The 20,000-nt window shown below is 43.3% G+C and overlaps 2 protein-coding genes and 1 long non-coding RNA gene across 3 annotated transcripts in view; 2 read left to right on the plus strand and 1 right to left on the minus strand.

Annotated features, from left to right (window-relative positions):
* ephb4a (eph receptor B4a) overlaps nt 1–8,965 on the plus strand; it is a 33,618-nt gene extending 24,653 nt beyond the window's left edge. The window contains 11 exon segments of the mRNA XM_046838617.1: nt 33–201; nt 824–923; nt 2,160–2,224; nt 2,536–2,649; nt 2,906–3,153; nt 4,078–4,150; nt 4,153–4,292; nt 4,586–4,735; nt 4,872–5,065; nt 6,361–6,513; nt 7,062–8,965. Of these exon segments, the coding sequence (XP_046694573.1) occupies nt 33–201; nt 824–923; nt 2,160–2,224; nt 2,536–2,649; nt 2,906–3,153; nt 4,078–4,150; nt 4,153–4,292; nt 4,586–4,735; nt 4,872–5,065; nt 6,361–6,513; nt 7,062–7,170 (1,515 nt within the window). The 3' untranslated portion in view covers nt 7,171–8,965.
* Nucleotides 8,966–16,609: 7,644 nt separating this feature from the next.
* Nucleotides 16,610–18,107, minus strand: LOC124378837 (protein B4). The gene is made up of 5 exons (XM_046838620.1): nt 17,932–18,107; nt 17,491–17,759; nt 17,308–17,404; nt 17,181–17,221; nt 16,610–17,076 (listed from the first exon to the last, which is right to left on the minus strand). The coding sequence occupies exons 1-5, from the start codon at nt 18,014–18,016 to the stop codon at nt 16,666–16,668; spliced, it is 903 nt and encodes a 300-aa protein (XP_046694576.1). The 5' UTR covers nt 18,017–18,107; the 3' UTR covers nt 16,610–16,665.
* A 167-nt stretch (nt 18,108–18,274) lies between these two features.
* Nucleotides 18,275–20,000, plus strand: part of LOC124378845 — a 34,749-nt gene continuing 33,023 nt past the window's right edge. The window contains exon 1 of the long non-coding RNA XR_006924310.1: nt 18,275–18,387. This is a non-coding gene — a long non-coding RNA (uncharacterized LOC124378845). The remainder of the gene's footprint in view (nt 18,388–20,000) is intronic.

The raw sequence follows: 20,000 nt of genomic DNA on the forward strand, positions 1-20,000 counted from the left end.
GTGTGTGTGTGTGTGCGTGTGCACTTCAGCAGGAACGTGGTGCAGAGGAACACTCGTGCCGTTATAAGGAGAGCTCCAGCAACCACGTGGTCCTGAGCGACCTCCGCAGGGCGACGCAGTACGAGGTGCAGGTCCGAGCACGGACGCAGTCGGGGTACAGCGTCTTCAGCCAGGCCAAGTCCTTCAGAACGCTGCCTGATGGTGAGACTCCGCCCCTTCCTGTCACGTGGCCACTGTGTTCTGATGCATGCGAGATACGGGCTCGCCTGATCGTTTCTTAGCTAGCTCACATATCCGTATAACTCGTTTTTAGCGTTATAGACGTCGTCAGTGACTTCCATACAACCACAATCATCACAGGAGTGAAAAGCGATCTCAGACCATGTGAAATGTCTACACAGTCGTTACACAGAAACCAACAGATTTGATGGAAGGATCTGAGATGGTTCCTCTGGTGGAAGTGTGTAGGTAGAACACAACAATCGGTTTGAGCTAACTGTACTGATTAGCAGGTCATTATATTGTAGTTTAGCGACTGCAGGAGATCACAGTCACGAGTCGCGCCGACGTTACGATACGTTAAAGATACACATGGAGCAGCTGCTGATACGATACGACTCTTCTCTGTTACGACGCAGTGGGGATTCAATTTCCATTCAAATAAACACGATGCGATTCGATGGAAAAAATTGATGCTCCGCAGTTCAATATGGTACAGAAAGTTTACTTTTTTTACTTTTGGTTCAGACAGAATCGCTGAGTCTTACATTCCTAAAAAACATGGGTCTCGTCGTTTTTCTGACTCTCGTCCTCTTTCTCTCAGAAGACGTCTCCTCGTCCCCGCTGCTGGTCACCGGGATTCTGGTTGCCATGGGGATGATCCTTCTCATCGCCGTCATCGGCCTTGCCATCTACTGCATCCGGTAAGACAGGAGGGGGAGAGGGTGAGAGGGATGGACAGACAGGGTCGGAGATAAAGGAGTGATTGTTATAATGCAGTTTTAAGTCACTTATAAAGGAATGAAAAAAACTCCAGTGAAAGATGAGAAGAGTTGCTTTAAAGACTTCCTTCACTCCTCCGCTTACATTTACACCCAGGGGTAGAGTGTGGACATCAGCAGAACGGAGAGGGAGGGAGAGAGGGAGAGATGGGGGAGACAGAAAATAGAATGAGGGGGAGGTGAGGAGGAAGAGAGAAAGAGGGAGAGGTAAGCTGGGACAGGATGCAGCAGTCTCCACAGGCCAAGTCAGAACAATAGGAGTGACCCTGGGGCAACACACACACACACACACACACACACACACACACACACACACACACACACACACACACACACACACACACACACACACGAGTTTCCACATATTTTCACACACCCTTCGAAAGCACAAAAAAAGGAACCTGTGTGCGCAAAGAATGTCCTCTGCTCAGGTTTATGAATTTTAACACACACACACACACAATAAATGTGTATATATACACACACACACACACACACACACACACACACACACACAGCAGCCTCTGGCCAAGCTGGACCTGCAGTCAACACTGGGTGGGACAAAACATCTATTTTAGTACATGGGGACAGAAAGAAGGGAAGAAAAGAGAGAAGGAGTGAGAGGGGGAGAGAGAGAAAAAAATGAGAAGAGGTTTGACTTCATCAGGTAGAATCGTGAGAATGAATGAGAAGAAAAAAGAAGTGTAAGAAAAGAAGAGACAGTAGCGTGAGAGATATGGAGGGAGAGGTGGAGAGAAAGAGAGAGAGGGAGGGAGAGATGAAACTGATCTGTATGTTATGCTCTGAAAAGATTTGCACAGGCAAACTGAGACATGCAGCTTAGATAGAGTGATAAAAAAACGAGTGGAGGGAGGGATAGACAGATCACATGACCATGTTTTATTAAAAGTGTGACATTTAATTAATACTGTACATTATAATAAAAATATAACTTTATTATATAAACCACATGATAACAGTGACACTCAGAGGTGTGTGTGTGTGTGTGTGTGTGTGTGTGTGTGTGTGTGTGTATTAAGGTTTATGTAACAATATCACAGCTGCTCCTCATTTTCTTAACAAAATGTGTGTGTGTGTGTGTGTGTGTGTGTGTGTGTGTGTGTGTGTGTGTGTGTGTGTGTGTGTGTGTCTCTGCAGCAAACAGAGCCATCTGAAGGATCCAGAGCTCAGTGATAAAAATGGCCAGTACCTCATGGGCCAAGGTGAGAAAACACACACACACACCTGCCAGCACTGGCACACATCCGGCCACCCACACACACACACACACACACACACACACACACACACACTGAATGATATATTTTATTTGTCCTTCACACTAAGATGAGATGCACATATACCTTTCTCTTTTATTTCTCTCTCTCTCTCTCTCTCTCTCTCTCTCTCTCCTGGGGTCTTTCATTCTTCGTTGTTCTTGTGTGCTATTTCTCTCCTGTTCTTTCATTTGTTCCGTTTTTTACGTTGTCTTTCTCACTTCATCAGTCACTCTGTTTCTCTCTCCGTCCCTCAGGAGTGAAGGTGTACATCGATCCTTTTACCTATGAGGACCCAAATGAGGCAGTGAGGGAGTTCGCTAAGGAGATTGAGGTCTCCTGCGTGAAGATCGAGGAGGTGATTGGTGCAGGTGAGATCTGATCTGCTCATCACAGATATGCAAATCATATGGGAGCATGTTAAAGTCGAGAGCTAAGAGACGGCAGAAAAACGCAATATACCAACTTTCCTCTTTCTGAAGACACGGTGTCCTACGGGGCGGGGCCAGGTGCAATCAATCATAAACTAAGGGGTGGAGCCAGGTTTACAGGGAATTAGGGGGAGGGCCCAAACTAGTGTGTGTGTGTGTGTTCTAAACTGTGCATGTGTGTATGTGTGGTATTTAGGTGAGTTTGGTGAGGTGTGTCGAGGTCGTCTGCGTGTTCCTGGTAAAAAGGAGAACTACGTGGCTATTAAGACTTTGAAAGGTGGCTACACGGATAAACAGAGGCGGGACTTCCTGTCCGAGGCGTCCATCATGGGGCAGTTCCACCACCCCAACATCATCCACCTGGAGGGCATCATCACAGCCAGCTGCCCCGTCATGATCATCACAGAGTTCATGGAGAATGGAGCGCTCGACTCCTTCCTCAGGGTAAATACACAGTGTGTGTGTGTGTGTGTGTGTGTGTGTGTGTGTGTGTGTGTGTTTCACTTTTTTCATTGTCGCTCCCTTGATGTGTTTGAATCTAAAAGACCTTCAATATTCGCTTCCATCAGCGATCAAACACTAATCCCACATTCCTGCTGCTTTATTCAGCCGCAGGACAAATCCGTATTTCATTTCCACATTCCTCACACACACACACACACACACAGACACACACACACACACACACACACACACACACACACACACAGAGCCTTAATTGCTGTGGTTTTCCGTGACTAGCGCTGGTGTTCGGCTTGATCCTGACCGCTAACTCTGAGTAATTGAGTCTGACAGAAACGGCGTTTACACGTCAGAGCTCATCATCAGCGTGATCAGGACACAGCATGAACACACACACACACACACACACACACACACACACACACACACACACACACACTCTCTCACACTCCCACTACAGCAGTTATGAGTGATTGGATAGTGCTCGGCACCTACAGGAGGTCGGTGATGAAGTAAACAGTGTTCCCGTTAGCGCTCTCACAGCCCAGTTACAACAATCCTGCAGTCATAGGATTCATTTTACACACACACACACACACACACACACACACACACACACACACACACACACACACTCCATTCAGTTGTTTAAAAAGCTTTAATTGCCTATTCATAATCAAACGTCTGATCTGAATCCAAAGCTAATAAAATTCTCTTTAATCTGAATTGCACGATGTTTGTGTGTGTGTGTGTGTGTGTGTGTGTGTGTGTGTGTGTGTTAATCAGCGATGTTAAGATTCACTGATTCACATCGGTGTGTAAAAGTATCGTATCGCCTCAGTTCTGGAGATACGCATCACTTATTCTCTATATACACACTCTCACTCTCTCTCTCTCTCTGTTTAGCTGAATGATGGACAGTTCACTCCGATCCAGTTAGTGGGAATGCTGCGTGGAATAGCGAGTGGGATGAAGTATCTTCGGAGATGAGTTACGTCCATCGGGATCTGGCAGCTCGCAACATTCTGGTCAACAGCAACCTGGTGTGTAAAGTGTCTGACTTCGGCCTGAGCCGCTTCCTGCAGGAGAACTCGTCTGACCCTACCTACACCAGCTCACTGGTTAGTGTACACACACACACACACACACACACACACACACACACACACACACACACACACACACACACTGTTCCCAGTGAATTTCTACCTCTTCTTTGTGCTGCTCCTTGTCCATGTGACTACCACAACACACACACACACATACACACACACACACACACACACACACACACACACACACACACACACACACACACTCTGTTAGTCCACACTTCTGTCCCTTCTGTCCTCCCTTCTGTTGTCTAGTCTCTGTTGATCTCCTGTTGATCTTCTCTGTCCTGTCGTTCGTTCAGGGCGGGAAGATCCCGATTCGCTGGACGGCTCCTGAGGCCATCGCCTTCCGCAAATTCACCTCCGCCTCCGATGTGTGGAGCTACGGCATTGTGATGTGGGAGGTCATGTCGTTTGGAGAGAGACCGTACTGGGACATGAGCAACCAGGACGTAAGTGTGTGTGTGTGTGTGTGTGTGTGTGTGTGTGTGTGTGTGTGTGTGTGTGTGGATAAAGGTCCTAGCTATTGCATTTCTGTTCAATTTAACTCATGAAGCCCCGCCCACCTTTTCTCTGTTGTCCAATCAGGTTATTAATGCTATAGAGCAGGACTATCGTTTGCCACCACCCCCGGAATGCCCCTCACACCTCCACCAGCTGATGCTGGACTGCTGGCAGAAAGAGCGAACGGCACGGCCCAGATTCGCCAACATCGTCTCGGCCCTCGACAAGCTGATCCGCAACCCCGTGTCCCTCAAAATCACCGCCCACGACGGAGCAGGGTAAGTGTGCGCGAGTGTGTGTGTGTGTGTGTGCGCGAGTGTGTGCACGAGTGTGTGTAAACGCTGTCGATGTCCTACAGTGGTATGTGACAGTAGAACAACACACTTTTATCTTTCCCAGCATGCTTACCTGTCAATCACTTAGTCCTTACTGTTATTGGCTTAGCCCTGCCTCTCCAGTCAATCACTATCCTTAAGCCCCTCCCAGATTTCTCTTTTTTTTTTTTCCATACAATCCTCTTGTAGATGTGGTCCTGCTCTCAGCATGTCCACCTGTCAATCAGAACTGTAAACATGCCCCCCGTGGATCGGTTTATCCAGCTGTCAATAAAACCACAGCAAGGCTCGGATACTCTTCCTGCCTCCGGGGCTGAGCTGTCAATCAACTCTGTTACCGTTCTCTGATTGGCTGTAAATGAATACACATTATTACATGCTCGGAATTCCTTTTCCTTTCTTCTGTCTTTGGTTCTTTTCGGTTTCGTGACTTTTTCCACCGTCTTCTGTTTTCAGTTTAGGAAAGTAATAATGGAACAATAGTCGTGTTGGACAGTAAAGAAGTGAATGTAATTTGTTCTTGTACTTAAGTGGCTTTTTATTTCACTGAAGTGTTTACTGAAACAATTTTATTTATTTTTTTTACTACATTTAGTGAAATCAGTCGTTTCTTTTTATTAATGAGGATAAAAACGTGACTGGTGAAACACGCAGCGAGTCACCAATCAGGATCGAGCGCACGCTCTGTTTTACACGTGTTCTGATCGGCGCTCTGTGTATCTACTGATCACCAACATACAGTTCAGCATCAGTTCAACATCAAGCAGAACATTTAGAGAGGAATAAATGATGAAGAAACTCCAGACTCGAACTCACCACCACACACGTGACCTCATTTACACGTTTTATTAAAGAAGGTTTTGTGTTCATGATGATTATAATAGAAATCAATCAGTGTTTGAGTCATTAATATCATTCTATTAATAGATCAGTGTGCTGAGAGTCACATTCGAGTCTTTACACAGAAACTGAGGTGATTAAGTGAAGAATCTTGTGATAAAAATGATCACAGGAACATTAGAGTTATAATAAATTACTACTTTGAAAACTTAAGTACATTTGAAGGGAAAAACTTTTGTACTTTTACTCAAGTGAAGGTTTAAATGGAAACTTTTACTTTTACTGCAGTATTATTTTAGAGTGTCTCTACTTCAACTACCTGGTTTGTGCACTTCATCCAACACTGGACAATAATCTCTCTCTCTCTCTCTCTCTCTCTCTCTCTCTCTCTCTCTCAGTCCGTCTCACCCTCTCCTGGACCAGCGCTCCACTCTCTCCTCCTGCAGCTCAGTGACCGAGTGGCTCAGGGCCATAAAGATGGAGAGATATGAGGAGAGTTTCATCCAGGCGGGATACACATCCATGCAGCTCCTGTCTCACATCAACGCTGAGTAGGTTTCTCACACACACACACACACACACACACACTCATTAAATGATTAATATTAGCCTGAGCTTGTTGAAGTATACAGACACCCAACTTTTCCACCCAGATGTGGTTCTTCTCCAAACTTGTGTACACGTAATTGTGTAGGACGTCTTTGGATGCAGGAGCAGGAAATTTTCCATTCACTTGAACTACAAACCCTACAAACCCATCTCCTGCTCTAGAGCTCGTCAACAGTTTTAATGAATGAACCTGATCTTCACCTTCATCAGTACCTGACTTTACTTACACCCTTGTGGATGAATACATTAAACAAATCTCCAGAAAAAGTTGAGGAACATCTTCCAAAAGAGTGGAGATTATTATAACAGCTAATGGAGAATAAATGTGAAATGGGATGTTCACAAAGTTTTGATCAATACAGTGTCCTTTAAAAATGATGGTTATCTAGATGGTGTGTGTCGCTTGTGTACTGTATTAGTAGCCTTAGCAAACTCTTGAAGACAATTTGATCTAACGTTCTCTCTCTTTCTCACGTGTGCACGTGTTCAGGGATCTGTTGCGGTTGGGCGTGACTCTCGCCGGCCATCAGAAGAAAATCCTCTCCAGCATTCAAGCTCTTCGAATCCAGAACAAGACTCCTAATAACATCCTCTACTGACTCTCTCTCACACACACACACACACACACACACACACACACACACACACACACACTCTCACACTCTCACACACACACAGAGACTTGTGAAATACACACACATACGTTTATAGACTCAGCTCTTCCTGGGATGTGAAGGACTTTGTTCAGCATCCAATCAGGAGTCAGGAAATGGCTTCAGGTTGATGGTGATGGTGATCTCCAGAATCACTGTGGCAACAGTGCGACGTTTTTTTAAAGCAAGACGTCACAAACGGAGAAAAAAAGAAAAAGTGACGTTTTGGCGCGAGCGTGACGTGCTGAGGACACTTCCACGTCATTTTAACGTTTTTAGAGTATTTTTCTACCGGAGTGTGTTATTGGTTCCAGAGAGACAGAACAAGAAGGGACACGCCCAAGAACCGCCTTTTTGTCCTGTGGGGGGCAGCACTGGTTCTCCATTTGGGGGGGGTCTTTTGGGGGAATTCGGTTCTATCGGTTCTCTGTTCTCTTCTACACACACACACACACACACACACACACACGTGTGTGATTTCTTTTCAGTATCTGCAATGTGAGCAACTCCGCGCGCGCGCACACACACACACACACACTTTCCTTTCGATCACACCGTCTCCTGGACAACGGTTTGATTCGGATTTAGAATTAATGCTGTGATTATAATCTGCTCATTCGGACCACGTTGGATCACTTCCTGTCTGTGATTGGAATTTTAAGCCAGGCTCATACGGACACACACACACACACACACACACACACACACACACACACACACACACACACAGGGTCTAAATGCATTACTCAGTCTTCTCATTTCAATTACTGTAGCCACACCTCCAAATGATCACATGACCACGTTCATTCTCAAACTGGGGTCCATGGTTTTTTTTGTGGGGTTTTTTTTTTGTGGTGTTTTGTTTTTGTGTGTGTGTGTGAGATCTGTAGGGGCCCAAGCACCACACTGCCCCTGATGATGAGGTTTAGCTGATGAATATATTGATTAGATGAATATAAAGCTCATTTGTGGTTGTGTGGAATGAAGTATATTTCTACAGCTGAGAACAGGGTTCTGTTAGTGAGACGGAGAACTGCTACATGTTAGTGATGAGTCTAATCAGTGTTCTAGACCACGAGAAGAATACAGAAAAAATCAGCTTTTTATATGTGAACTGAACCCTTTTTTTAGAATGAGATGATGTGGTGTGGTGGTGCGAGTACGCTGAAGCGTGAGTTTTAGATGCAGTCCGTCTGCGTTCATATACACATACATGAGCTGATCAATTGCACCGAATCCAGATGTGAGTATTTAAACTCTTATTTTCAAACACAATTATTCCTCTGTGTGCGCGTGTGTGTGTGTGTTAGCACTTGATCATATTTTATTCAGGAGTAATGACTGACAGGGTCTGATATCACCACACACACACACACACACACACACACACACACACACACACACATATAAGCAGAATGTCTCACTTTAAAAACTCTTTCCTTTGACCCCTGCTGGGCGTGACCCAGGTGGGCATGGCCCCAGTGGGCGTGACCCAGGGGGCGTGCCCCTGGTGTGGGGTTTCTGGGTAGGAGGACGAGTGAGATCTTCACATTGGAGGTCTGTACTGAAGCAGGAAGGTGTTTGTTATTCTGATTATTATAATTATTATTATTATTGTTGTTAATTGTTTTTTTTATATATTGTATAGGGATCTATGTTTTCTGTAAATTGAGTTTTAATTCCTTTTTCAGTGTAACCTGTGTTTGTCCCACAATAAACCATTTACACACACACACTCACACACACACTCTCTGTGTCTCTGTTGTTTGTACGGTTCAGAGGATTTTTACTGTTTTTATAACGTGTTAAAAATAATTTTTAATAATAAAATTCACTGAAAAATCTGTAAAGGTGTAACATACAGGGATGTGTGGCGGAGCTTGACACAGCGCGGCTCGATGATTGGCCGAAAGGCAGAGATGTAAATATTTGCGGTTTAGCTCGAGACTGTAGTGTTAATCATTTTGACCTGTTGCTATGGCGATACGGGAGATTGTATTGATACCGTTTAGCTTCTTGGCTGAGTGTTGTGTCTTTGTCTCACTGTTTCCGAGCAGAACTGTGAATATTCATGAGCAGATTCATGATTCATAACAACCTGCCCATTACCACCACAAAATGTTACATTGTACAGAGTGTTACACGTGTGTTACACAATACAGAGTGCTACACTTTACATCATGTTACACTATACAGTGTTACACAATACAGTGCTACACTATACACCAGTGTTACACTATACAGTGTGTTACACAATACAGTGCTACACTATACACCAGTGTTACACTATACAGTGTGTTACACAATACAGTGCTACACTATACACCAGTGTTACACTATACAGTGTGTTACACAATACAGAGTGCTACACTATACACTAGTGTTACACTATACAGTGTGTTACACAATACAGTGCTACATTATACACCAGTGTTACACTATACAGTGTGTTACACAATACAGAGTGCTACACTATACAGCAGTGTTACACTATACAGTGTGTTACACAATACAGAGTGCTACACTATACAGCAGTGTTACACTATACAGTGTGTTACACAATACAGCAGTGTTACACTATACAGTGTGTTACACAATACAGTGCTACACTATACACCAGTGTTACACTATACAGTGTGTTACACAATACAGAGTGCTACACTATACAGCAGTGTTACACTATACAGTGTGTTACACAATAAAGTGCTACACTATACACCAGTGTTACACTATACAGTGTGTTACACAATACAGAGTGCTACACTATACATCATATTACACTATATAGTGTGTTACACAATAGAGTGCTACACTATACAGCTTGTTACACCATTTTAGTGTTACACGATAGAGTGCTACACTATACAGCTTGTTACACCATTTTAGTGTTACACGATAGAGTGCTACACTATACAGCTTGTTACACTATACAGTGTGTTACACAATACAGAGTGCTACACTATACAGCATGTTACACTATATAGTGTGTTACACAATAGAGTGCTACACTATACAGCCTGTTACGCTGTACAGTGTTACACAATACAACGGTACACCATAGTGTTACCATATACATCGTGTTACACTATACAAAGTGTGTTACACTATAGAGTGATAGACCATTCAGTGTTACCCCATATGAATTGTTACATCACACAACATGTTACACAATACAGCGTTACCTGGTAGTGTGTTACACCACGCAGAGCGTTTATATCCTCTGCACTGTTAAAAATAATTAGAAATAATCACTTGTGTCAGATGTTGGTTTTTGTGTTGCTTTTGTGTTGTGTGTTTAATACACTGGTTCACTACAGGGTGTGGAGCACAATGATCTTCTCCAAACAACTCTCTCTCTCTCTCTCTCTCTCTCTCTCTCTCTCTCTCTCTCTCTCTCTCTCTCTCACTCTCTCTCTCTCTCTCTCTCACTCACTCATTCACTCTCTCTCTCTCTCTCACTCACCACTCACTCACTCACTCTCTCTCTCTCTGTCTCTCTCTCTCTCTCTCTCTCTCTCGCCTTCTCTCTGAATTTCAAATCCATTTAAGTGAGACTGTGAGAGGCTGTGTGCAGACTACACACACACACACACACACACACACCTGTAGGCAGCAGCAGCACATTTCCATAATCGTGTTGGCTGATGCGATTCCTCATCCGAGCTTCTTCTCTCTTCACTACAGCCGAGAGACGAGAGGAATAAAAATCTCTCTCAGCACATCTTCATGTCCCTTACTCCCTCTTTCTCTTTCACTCTCTCTATCTCTTTCTCACACATTATCTCTGTCTTTCTCTCTCTGTATTTGAGGACTCCAGTGTCTCTGTTCCTTTATCTAAAGGAACATGATTCGCTCCTCAGAGCATTTCATCCCAGACTCATCTCCCTCACTGTGTCTCTCTTTATTCTACTGTCTCACTCACTCACATTTTCTTTTTATCTACTCTCTCTTTTCCCTCTCATTCTGCCTTTCTGTCCTTTTATGGCTCCTACCAGTGTCTCGTTATCTCAGCTGGCTGTCGGTGTGTGTGTGTGTGTGTGTGTGTGTGTGTGTGTGTGTGTGAATTCCCCGCACTGTCACTGTAAACATATTAATCACTGTCACACACTCGGCTTTCACAGTGGGATTCCGAGTGCACTACAAAGTGAACAGCGACGACTTCGAGTTTCCCATAATGCATCTCTCCACTATATACTGCATTCATCTGTCTGTCTGACGAACACTGAGCAACCGGCATATATACAACTCACACTGATTCACTCACTCACTATTCAGTGTCTCATGATTCGACTCACTGCTGCTCGACTCGACTCGACTCACTGCTCGACTCGACTTGGCTCACTGCTGCTCAACTTGACTCGACTCACTGCTGCTCAACTAGACTCGACTCACTGCTGCTCAACTAGACTCGACTCACTGCTGCTCGACTCGAATCACTGACTCACTCTCAGTAATAAAGAGTGATAAAATAAAGGAAAGCGGTTGAATGAAGAGTTAACCTGCATGAAAGCTGTGTGTGTGTGTGTGTGTGTGTGTGTGTGTGTGTGTGTGTGTGTGTGTGTGTGTGAGATGGACAGCTCTCTGTGTGAAGAGTTGAACACAGTGAGTGGTTCAGAAACAGAGCTTTCAGAATGCTGGTGTAAATCGGGTCATGTGCCTGTAGGGAGTGTGTGTGTGTGTGTGTGTGTGTGTGTGTGTGTGTGTGTGTGTTTGATGTTCGACAGGAAGCTCATCTCTGCGTGACGTGTTTGAGTGATTCGGGTATGTTGGCGGTTGTGTGTGTCGGAACTCTGTTCGGCGTTTATAGCCGTCTGTTTCACGTCAGGAGACTCGGAGGAAGTGTAAGAGCGACGAAGGACTTTCATCTTTAAAGACAAGACAAAGCACATTCCTCCAGCGCTTGTGTGTGTGTGTGTGTGAGAGAGAGAGAAACAATGTCCTCTCACCATCTTCCTGTCACACAAAGAAAGGAGATGTCAGTGTGCCCGGCGATGAGAACCTGTCCATCACGCTGAGCACAAACAAACCGTAAATCTCCATAAAGACGTTCCACAAAGTTCACATTACTCCAGGATGAGATCCATAGTGAGGAGCTGTGAAGTACCACCGTATTCAAGATCCTCGAACTGGATCTTCTACTGAAATCCATCAGAGACTGAATCTATAGATCTTCAGTCTGAAGTTTCTCAAAGTGAAGATAGCTACAACACCACGGCCTGCTGGAATCTGATTGGTCGGATCGGACTGTAGCTCTGCCTGCTCTCGCTTTAATATTTATCATGTTATTTTTTAGTGAAATAGACTTGATCTTGTACACTGGGAGACAGAGGCCTTCAAATGTTCCTTAAACTTCTTAGAAAGAGTGAAGATCTCGTGTTCATGCACACACACACACCCACACACGTTTAATTCTGATCTCTGTACACTGTAAAGAAGACGAGACTTTGTGCTTCTTAACCCTCAGAGCTTTATGCTAATTTGACTTTTTCTTCCTACAGACAATTCAGTGAAAATCATTAACACAGCTTCCTATATATCTACCTGTACACACACACACACACACACACACACACACACTACGGCTGTGTTTGGTTTGCTCGTTGGCGTTATAACAGCCTCGTGTCTAGAATTCACAACAGACACATCAGGTTCTGGATAAACTCCGCCCACTTTCACATGTGACAGAAAACAGACACAGAGCCTCGATCAGTTCAGATCAGATATAAAGTATTAAATAAAGATAGACAGTGAGACAGACAGAGAGAAAGAGACAGACAGTGAGACAGACAGAGAAAGAGACAGACCATGAGACAGACAGACAGAAAGAGACAGACAGTGAGACAGACAGACAAAGAGACAGAAAGTGAGACAGACAGAGAAAGAGACAGACAGTAAGACAGACAGAGAAAGAGACAGACAGACAGACAGACAGACAGACAGACAGACAGAAAGTGAGACAGAGACAGACAGTAAGACAGACAGAGAGAAAGAGACAGACAGACATGTCAGTAGGTTTCTGCTACTTTGTCATTTCTTTTCTCCGAATTGTCAGAGTCGCTCCCCAGTGCCCTACGTTTTGTCAGTGTGTGTGTGTGTGTGTGTGTGTGTGTGTGTCACCAGTTTGTCAGAGAGACGTCCATTGTGTTTGTGAGTTTTGTGTGTGTGTGTCACCAGTTGGTCAGAGAGACGTCCGTTGTGTTTGCAAGTTTTGTGTGTGTGTGTGTGTGTGTGTGTGTGACCTTTGCCTGAATGCCCATCCATTAGGGAACAGTGGGAGAGATAAGACCCTGTTAGAGCCCTGTGTGTGTGTGTGTGTGTGTGTGAGGGAGAGTGAGAGAGAGAGAGAGAGAGAGAGAGAGAGTGTCAGTATGTGTGTGTGTTTGATTGACTTGCTTTACATTCCTCTGAGCAGTGAGCCGTACACACAGACAGATAAGAGACAGAGAAACTGTGTGTGTGTGTGTGTGTGTGTGTGTGTGTGTGTGTGTGTGTGTGTGTGATGCATCTGTATTAGCTAGGTAAATTGTTTTAGCCTGTTAGCCTGTCGTTAGCTAGCTTATCTAACAGTTGCCTAGCAACAGTGTTCTCACAACTTTAACCAGATGAACCAGGTGACATATCAATCTCTTCTAGAACCCAGAAACCATAACACAAGCGTGTGCACACACACACACACACACACACACACACACACACACACACACAGGGCTCTCACAGGGTCTTAATGGTCTTAAAGGTCATAACATCCAGAACACCTTACACTCTGAGTGAACTCTGAGGACAATACAAATCATACAGGAAATCACTCAAAAAAGTCAAATATGAACTCAAATGTAATTCAAATAAAAAAGAAAGAAATTAATGAAATATAGAATGAAAGAAAGAAATATTTTTATTGATTAATGAAAGAATTAAAGAACAAAAGAAATAATGAACGAATGAATCAATGAAGGAGTTATTGAATGAATTGTAGAAGGAAATAAATAAATAAATAAATAAATAATGAAAGAATGAAAGAATTAATAAATACGATATAAACAGAATTTAACGTGTAAAATATGAACTTTAGAACAGTGGTGTATCTCCAATCTCCAGTGTGTGTGTGTGTGTGTGTGTGTGTGTGTGTGTGTGTGTGTGTGACACTAAGACAGCCACCATCTGTTTGCTCTATACACACACACACACACACACACACACACACAAACACACACACACTGCAACACTTCCCATCCTATAGTATTTTTTTGCTATCAGTATTTGCATCTGGACCTCAATCCATCTCCCTCCGTCCCTCCGTCCCTCTGCGTGTCTCTGAGCGCCGGTGTTTGTTGAAGTCTATCAGCGCTGAGATCTTTACTTTAGAGCCTCGTGTGTGTTTATGTTTTTTCTTCCTCTTTCACAGCCCTCTTTCCATCTCCTGCTCCATCTCCATCCATTTCCTCTATCCATCTTTCTCCATCTGCACATCCACATCATCAATCTCTAACCCTGTCCTCCCTCTCTCTCTATCTACACACACAGACACACACACACCGTCTTTGTCTGACACACTGTCTCTCTGTCTCTGCCCCCCACACACACACACACACACACACACACTCGCTCTTTATTCCTAGCCTGAAGCTCAGTGTTAATGAGAGGGTGAATCTGAGTTCATTAAGCGTTCTTCCCTTCCTCACTTCACTTCTCCCCTCTACACTCGTCCTCCAGCCTCAGGCTCCTGCAGACCTGCCGGTGTCTACAATGGGATCAGAAGGACAAAACACACCTGTAGGAGAGACACAATGCATCACACAAACACACACACATCTGTTCTTTCTCTCTCTCTTTCTCTCTCTCCGTGGTATTCCTTAATCAGCTGCATGGTTTTCCAACTCAAGTCTGCAGATGTGTTCCAAACGTTAATGCTTTCTGCAGGCGGTTCAGTGTGCAGTGAACACACACACACAGACACACACACACACACACACACACACACACACACACACACACAAACAGATAATCAAAAATGAGTATGCATATGCATAGAAAGAAAAGATGAAAAGATGAAAGGCAGAACTGTGAAGTAAATGCTATAAAGATGTGTGTGTGTGTGTGTGTGTGTGTGTGTTCTGTGCAAACACACCTGACTCAACACATTACCTGTGTTCAGAATAACACACTATACAGACTCCACACACTCGAACCCTGCGCTCATGAATGAATGCTTATTATAATTGGGTGAAACTCGTCATTATGAGTATCAGGGAATATTTCATTGTGCAATCATTTTTCTTTTCTTTTAAATCACATTCATTAAAATCTCCTTCATTCAGACTGAGATTAACACTAATCCCGCTGCTAATCCTGTCGCTAAACGTGTTAAACTCGGGTTTTTATTCCCGTCAGGGCTTCAGTTTAATCTCCCAGCGTGTGTTTAGGAGGTTTATACGTCTGACAGAGAGGCTGATATTAAACCAGCTGGTTGGAAATCAAACTAAAATAAATTCAGGCAAAAATTAAACAGGTCCAATCTTGACTGATTCAACGAGTCGATTCTTTCGGATCCTACATGACTCATTTCACTTAATTCGGTTTTGATGAAATTACGCTGGGGGTGGAAACTACAAACTAAAACTAAACAAATTAATCATCCAATCAACTAATTAATCAAACATCTGGTTGTGTATGTGAGATGTGAGTCGACCTGTTCACAGAGCCGACTCCTTTGCAGACGACGACTCACTCATGGCTACAGTGGACTAGCGGCTCAGTTCTAAGCAGGTTGTTCAGTGTGTAAATGCAGGACTGCAGCTCTCGGCTTTAATCCTCACCTCAGGCCGAGCAGTCACCTGGAGTGTGTTATAAAACACAGCTTCTCACCACACTTTAGCCCTGTTTATACTACGCTAACTGATGCTAAACAGACCCCCCCTGCCACACATACGTTCTGTCACTGAAACAAACCAAGCCATAAGAGTTCTGTACAGCAGTTGTGTTTCTTTACGAGGAACTCGACCCTCTGTGACCCATAATTTCCTGGTGCTCCTCCCACAAAAACCTCAGCACACTTGCATCCATAATCACCAACCTCACACACCTGATTTAGGATTAAAGCTAAGGTAGTTTAGTGTGACTTGTGGTTTGTAATGCAGCCAAGAAAAGACAGGACGTGAAGTTCAGCCTCATTTAGGATCATTTTCTGTAATAAATGAAACTCAGATGGACTTCAGGTGTTTGGATTATTTGTGGGTTTCTTCAGAGTCGGTAAAATTCCCACCATTACTACACAGTTGTTTGTGCAGGCCACATGACGTGCCTTAGCCAATAGGATTCAGGAGGGAGAACCTTCAATTTATCATCTATTAATAAATAAACCCTGATATACAGATTTAGGAGTCAAAGATAAAGTACAAAAGATTTTTATTGAACATACAAAAAAAAAAAAGTGCATTTTAAAACTTATTTCTCCACCACTTTCCTTCCCTTCTTCCCTGATGATCTTGCAGTGTCCTGCTCTCCTCCATCACTTGATTTCTGAGCAGCTTTCTTCCCTCTCTTCTTCTGCACAGTCGCTTCAGCCACGTTTCCTCCTTCCTCAGATTTCTGAGCCTCCTTCTTTCCTTTATTCAGCAGGCTCGCTCCTGCTTCATCACCAGGTCCTTCATCTGCTTTCTGAGCTGCTTTCCTGCCTCCTTTCTTGGCAGCAGGTTTCTCAGTGCTTTTTGGCTTTTTGGTGGAGGTTTTCTGAGTTTCGCTTTCTGGCTCTGCTTCATCAGATCCTCCAGAAGCTTGCTTGGCTTTGGGTTTCTTTGCAGGAGCCACTTTGGAAGCGGACGCATCGTTCTTGGTTTTTTTGGCTGGTTTGACTCCCTGAGAGGTGGAACAGGGATGGGGAGGTGTAAACTTGTTTATAGATGCCCTTTACAAAGGGCTTAGATCAAATCAATATCGATGTTTTTAAAACACTTGCTCACCTCAGCCGCCGCAGCCTTCACCTTCTTCGCCTTCACATTTCCTGTAAAACAAAAAGGTTTAGTGCAGAGTTCTGCTCAGGTCAGATCAAGCAGGTTTGAGGGCGAGATTAATGCTAATGCAGCTCACCAGTCTTAGCTTTCTGGTCTTTGTTCTTGCCGACGTTGGGGTTAGAGTTCTCTTTAGCCTCTTTACTTTTTGCTGGTTTTGGCTTCCTGACAGCAAGCTGAGAAGAAAACACACCAATGTCATCATTAGAAAAACACCACATTTTAATAACACCAAGCAGCACCAGTGTGCCCAGTTCCTCACTCTGAAGCGGCCCTGAGCTCCAGTGGTGGTTGAGGAGTTCGCAGGTCTGATGAAAGTCCCAGAGTCAATCCCTTTAACCAGAGCTTTTCGCACCATCGTCTTCAGCCTCGTCTCATCCACCGTGGTGTGTTTCTCCTTGATGAAGGCACGGATGGCCTGAGCAGATACGCCCTTCCTCTGGTCCAGCTCAGTCAGCGCTTCCTTCATCATCTCCATTGTGGACGGGTGAGGAGAAACCTTTCTCACAGCTTTCACCTCTTCAGGAACATCTTTTTGAAGAACAGGAAGGATTAAAAGGTTTGTGAGTAGAACATTACTACAGACCACCAGCAACTGTATAACATACACCTGAATATCACTGCTTTAATGCATGGAACCAAAGAGACAAAGAGAAAATAAAGTCTTCACCTTGACTCAAACAATTCATAAACCACTACAAACCTGTGCTCTCCATTTCCTTCATCTCCTTCTCTTCAGCTTTGTTGGGAGAAGTGTTCAATTCTGAAGCCACTTTCTTAGGTGCCATTAAAAATCTTACAATAAACAAACAAATTTTAAAATGATAAAAACCCAAAAAAACCTTACAAAATACAAAAAAGTGGATAAAACCCAAAGGATGAAGCTGAGAAGAAAAATGGCCACAGCGCTGCTATTTAAAACGCCACAGGCAACGCGCATGCGCAGTGTCTCGCTCACCTGTTGCTCATTAACGCAATTAAGCAAATCACCCGCGAATTACAGGGCTCATTTGATTGGTCAGGAAGACTCGAGGGCGGGACTTACGTGAAAAAACGGTTTCTCCTCGATTTATTTAACATCCGGATTAGAAAGCGGTTTATTTATTTTACCTGCCGTTAATACCGAGGAGGAGGAAACTTCTTCAACTCCTGCACTGTAGTGAGTAAAGGGTTTACCATATAATATAATATTCACCATAATGAGTATTTTATAAGGTAAAAAAGGTATAAGTGCTAATGTTGGAATTTAAATGAAAACCAAAACTACACTTAGTTGGAACGTCATTAGTTGTATGGCAAAAAGTATTGGGACACCTGACATTTGGTTCTTCCCCAAACTGTTACACAAACCTGGAGGTACACAATTATATCAGACATCTTTAGATCTTTTTCCCTTCACTTGATCTACAAACCTGTTCCAGCAGGACAATGCCCTGAATGTGAATGTTGACTGCACCCCAGGAACCTTCTCACCTACATCACTACCTGACTTTACTAACACCCTCGTAGCTCAACGAATCTCCATAATCTGCACATAAATCTAGTTAATAACAACAAATGAGAACTAAATGTGAAATGAGATGTTTGAAAAAGAAGCACATACTGTATTAATCTGATAGTCAAGTCAGGTGTCAAATGTTTTTCACAAAAATATAACAATTTTACATATTGTGTCTATATGCACAATACAATATTTATTATTATTATTATTATTATTATTATAATTATTATTATTATTATGTTGGTGCTGAACCTCTGGGTTTCTGATGTTTGACAGGTGAATAAATCAGCCTCCAGCAAGTTTGCCATATTAATGTTATTATTTTATAGAAATTATAATTCATAATATAATGTTGGATTTAAAAAGGACATGACTAACAGTTTCTAGGTGATAATACATTTTTAATTGCATTCTGATCATTGTAATAATAATAAATATTGAAGTGATGCAGGTTAATTAGACATGCTGTAGAATTGACCATAGGGTGCCAATACTTATAAGGGACGACAATAATGTGGTAAGTATTGTGTACATGTGTGCTAATATAAAAATCTGGACTTATATTTAATATCAAACTGAGCATTTTATATAAAGTTATATAAAGATGTAAAAACATTAACAGCTCTGGTGGGTGTGGTCTAATATACTAATGACCACACTTGATTGACAGCTGTCAGTGGAAGCCACACCCACTTTCCACTCACTGTGTTACTCAGGCTGGACCTGTATATAGAGTTAATCAGTGCTGTGGGCAGAACTATTACAGCACCTCTGTGACTGGTTAAAGTTATTAGCTCCACCCACTTTCTGTCAGAAGGAGAGAGATGGAGGAAAGTTCATGTTGTGAAGTTCTTCACACTTTGTTCTGAGAACCAACATGAAGCTCTTTAGAGTGTAATCAGAGAGCTCAGACTCCTGCGGCCTTAATGAGAACACACACACACACACACACACACACACACACACACTTCTTTATTTCATGAATACAGACCCATTGTTCAGATGCTGTAGTCAAATGCATGTTCTGCAGGAGAGAGTGTGTTTGTGTGTGTGTGTGTCTGTGTGTGTGTGTGTGTGTGTGTGTGTGTGTGTGTGTGTGTGTGTGTGTGTGTGTGTGTGACTGAGAGAGTAATGAGACACTAAAGAATGAGATGTTCTTTTTTATCCGTTTATAGTTACATTAGTCCATTTAACACCATAATTTTGTCTTTTGTGGGCGTAGCCTAATTCACTGCACGCTTAGTGACGGCTGCAATGCATTATGGGACCTT

The sequence above is a fragment of the Silurus meridionalis genome, chromosome 25, assembly GCF_014805685.1.
Source record: "Silurus meridionalis isolate SWU-2019-XX chromosome 25, ASM1480568v1, whole genome shotgun sequence".
In the NCBI taxonomy this organism is placed as follows: Eukaryota; Metazoa; Chordata; class Actinopteri; order Siluriformes; family Siluridae; genus Silurus; species Silurus meridionalis.

What these genes read in the sequence shown, in the direction of transcription:
- LOC124378837 (XM_046838620.1), bottom strand. Translation starts at nt 18,016, where the DNA reads ATGGCACCTAAGAAAGTGGCTTCAGAATTGAACACTTCTCCCAACAAA. An exon ending in GAAGGAAATGGAGAGCACAG is followed by an intron (nt 17,760 to 17,931) that starts GTTTGTAGTGGT and finishes TTCTTCAAAAAG; the next exon opens with ATGTTCCTGAAGAGGTGAAA. An exon ending in TGAAGGCTGCGGCGGCTGAG is followed by an intron (nt 17,077 to 17,180) that starts GTGAGCAAGTGT and finishes TCCACCTCTCAG; the next exon opens with GGAGTCAAACCAGCCAAAAA.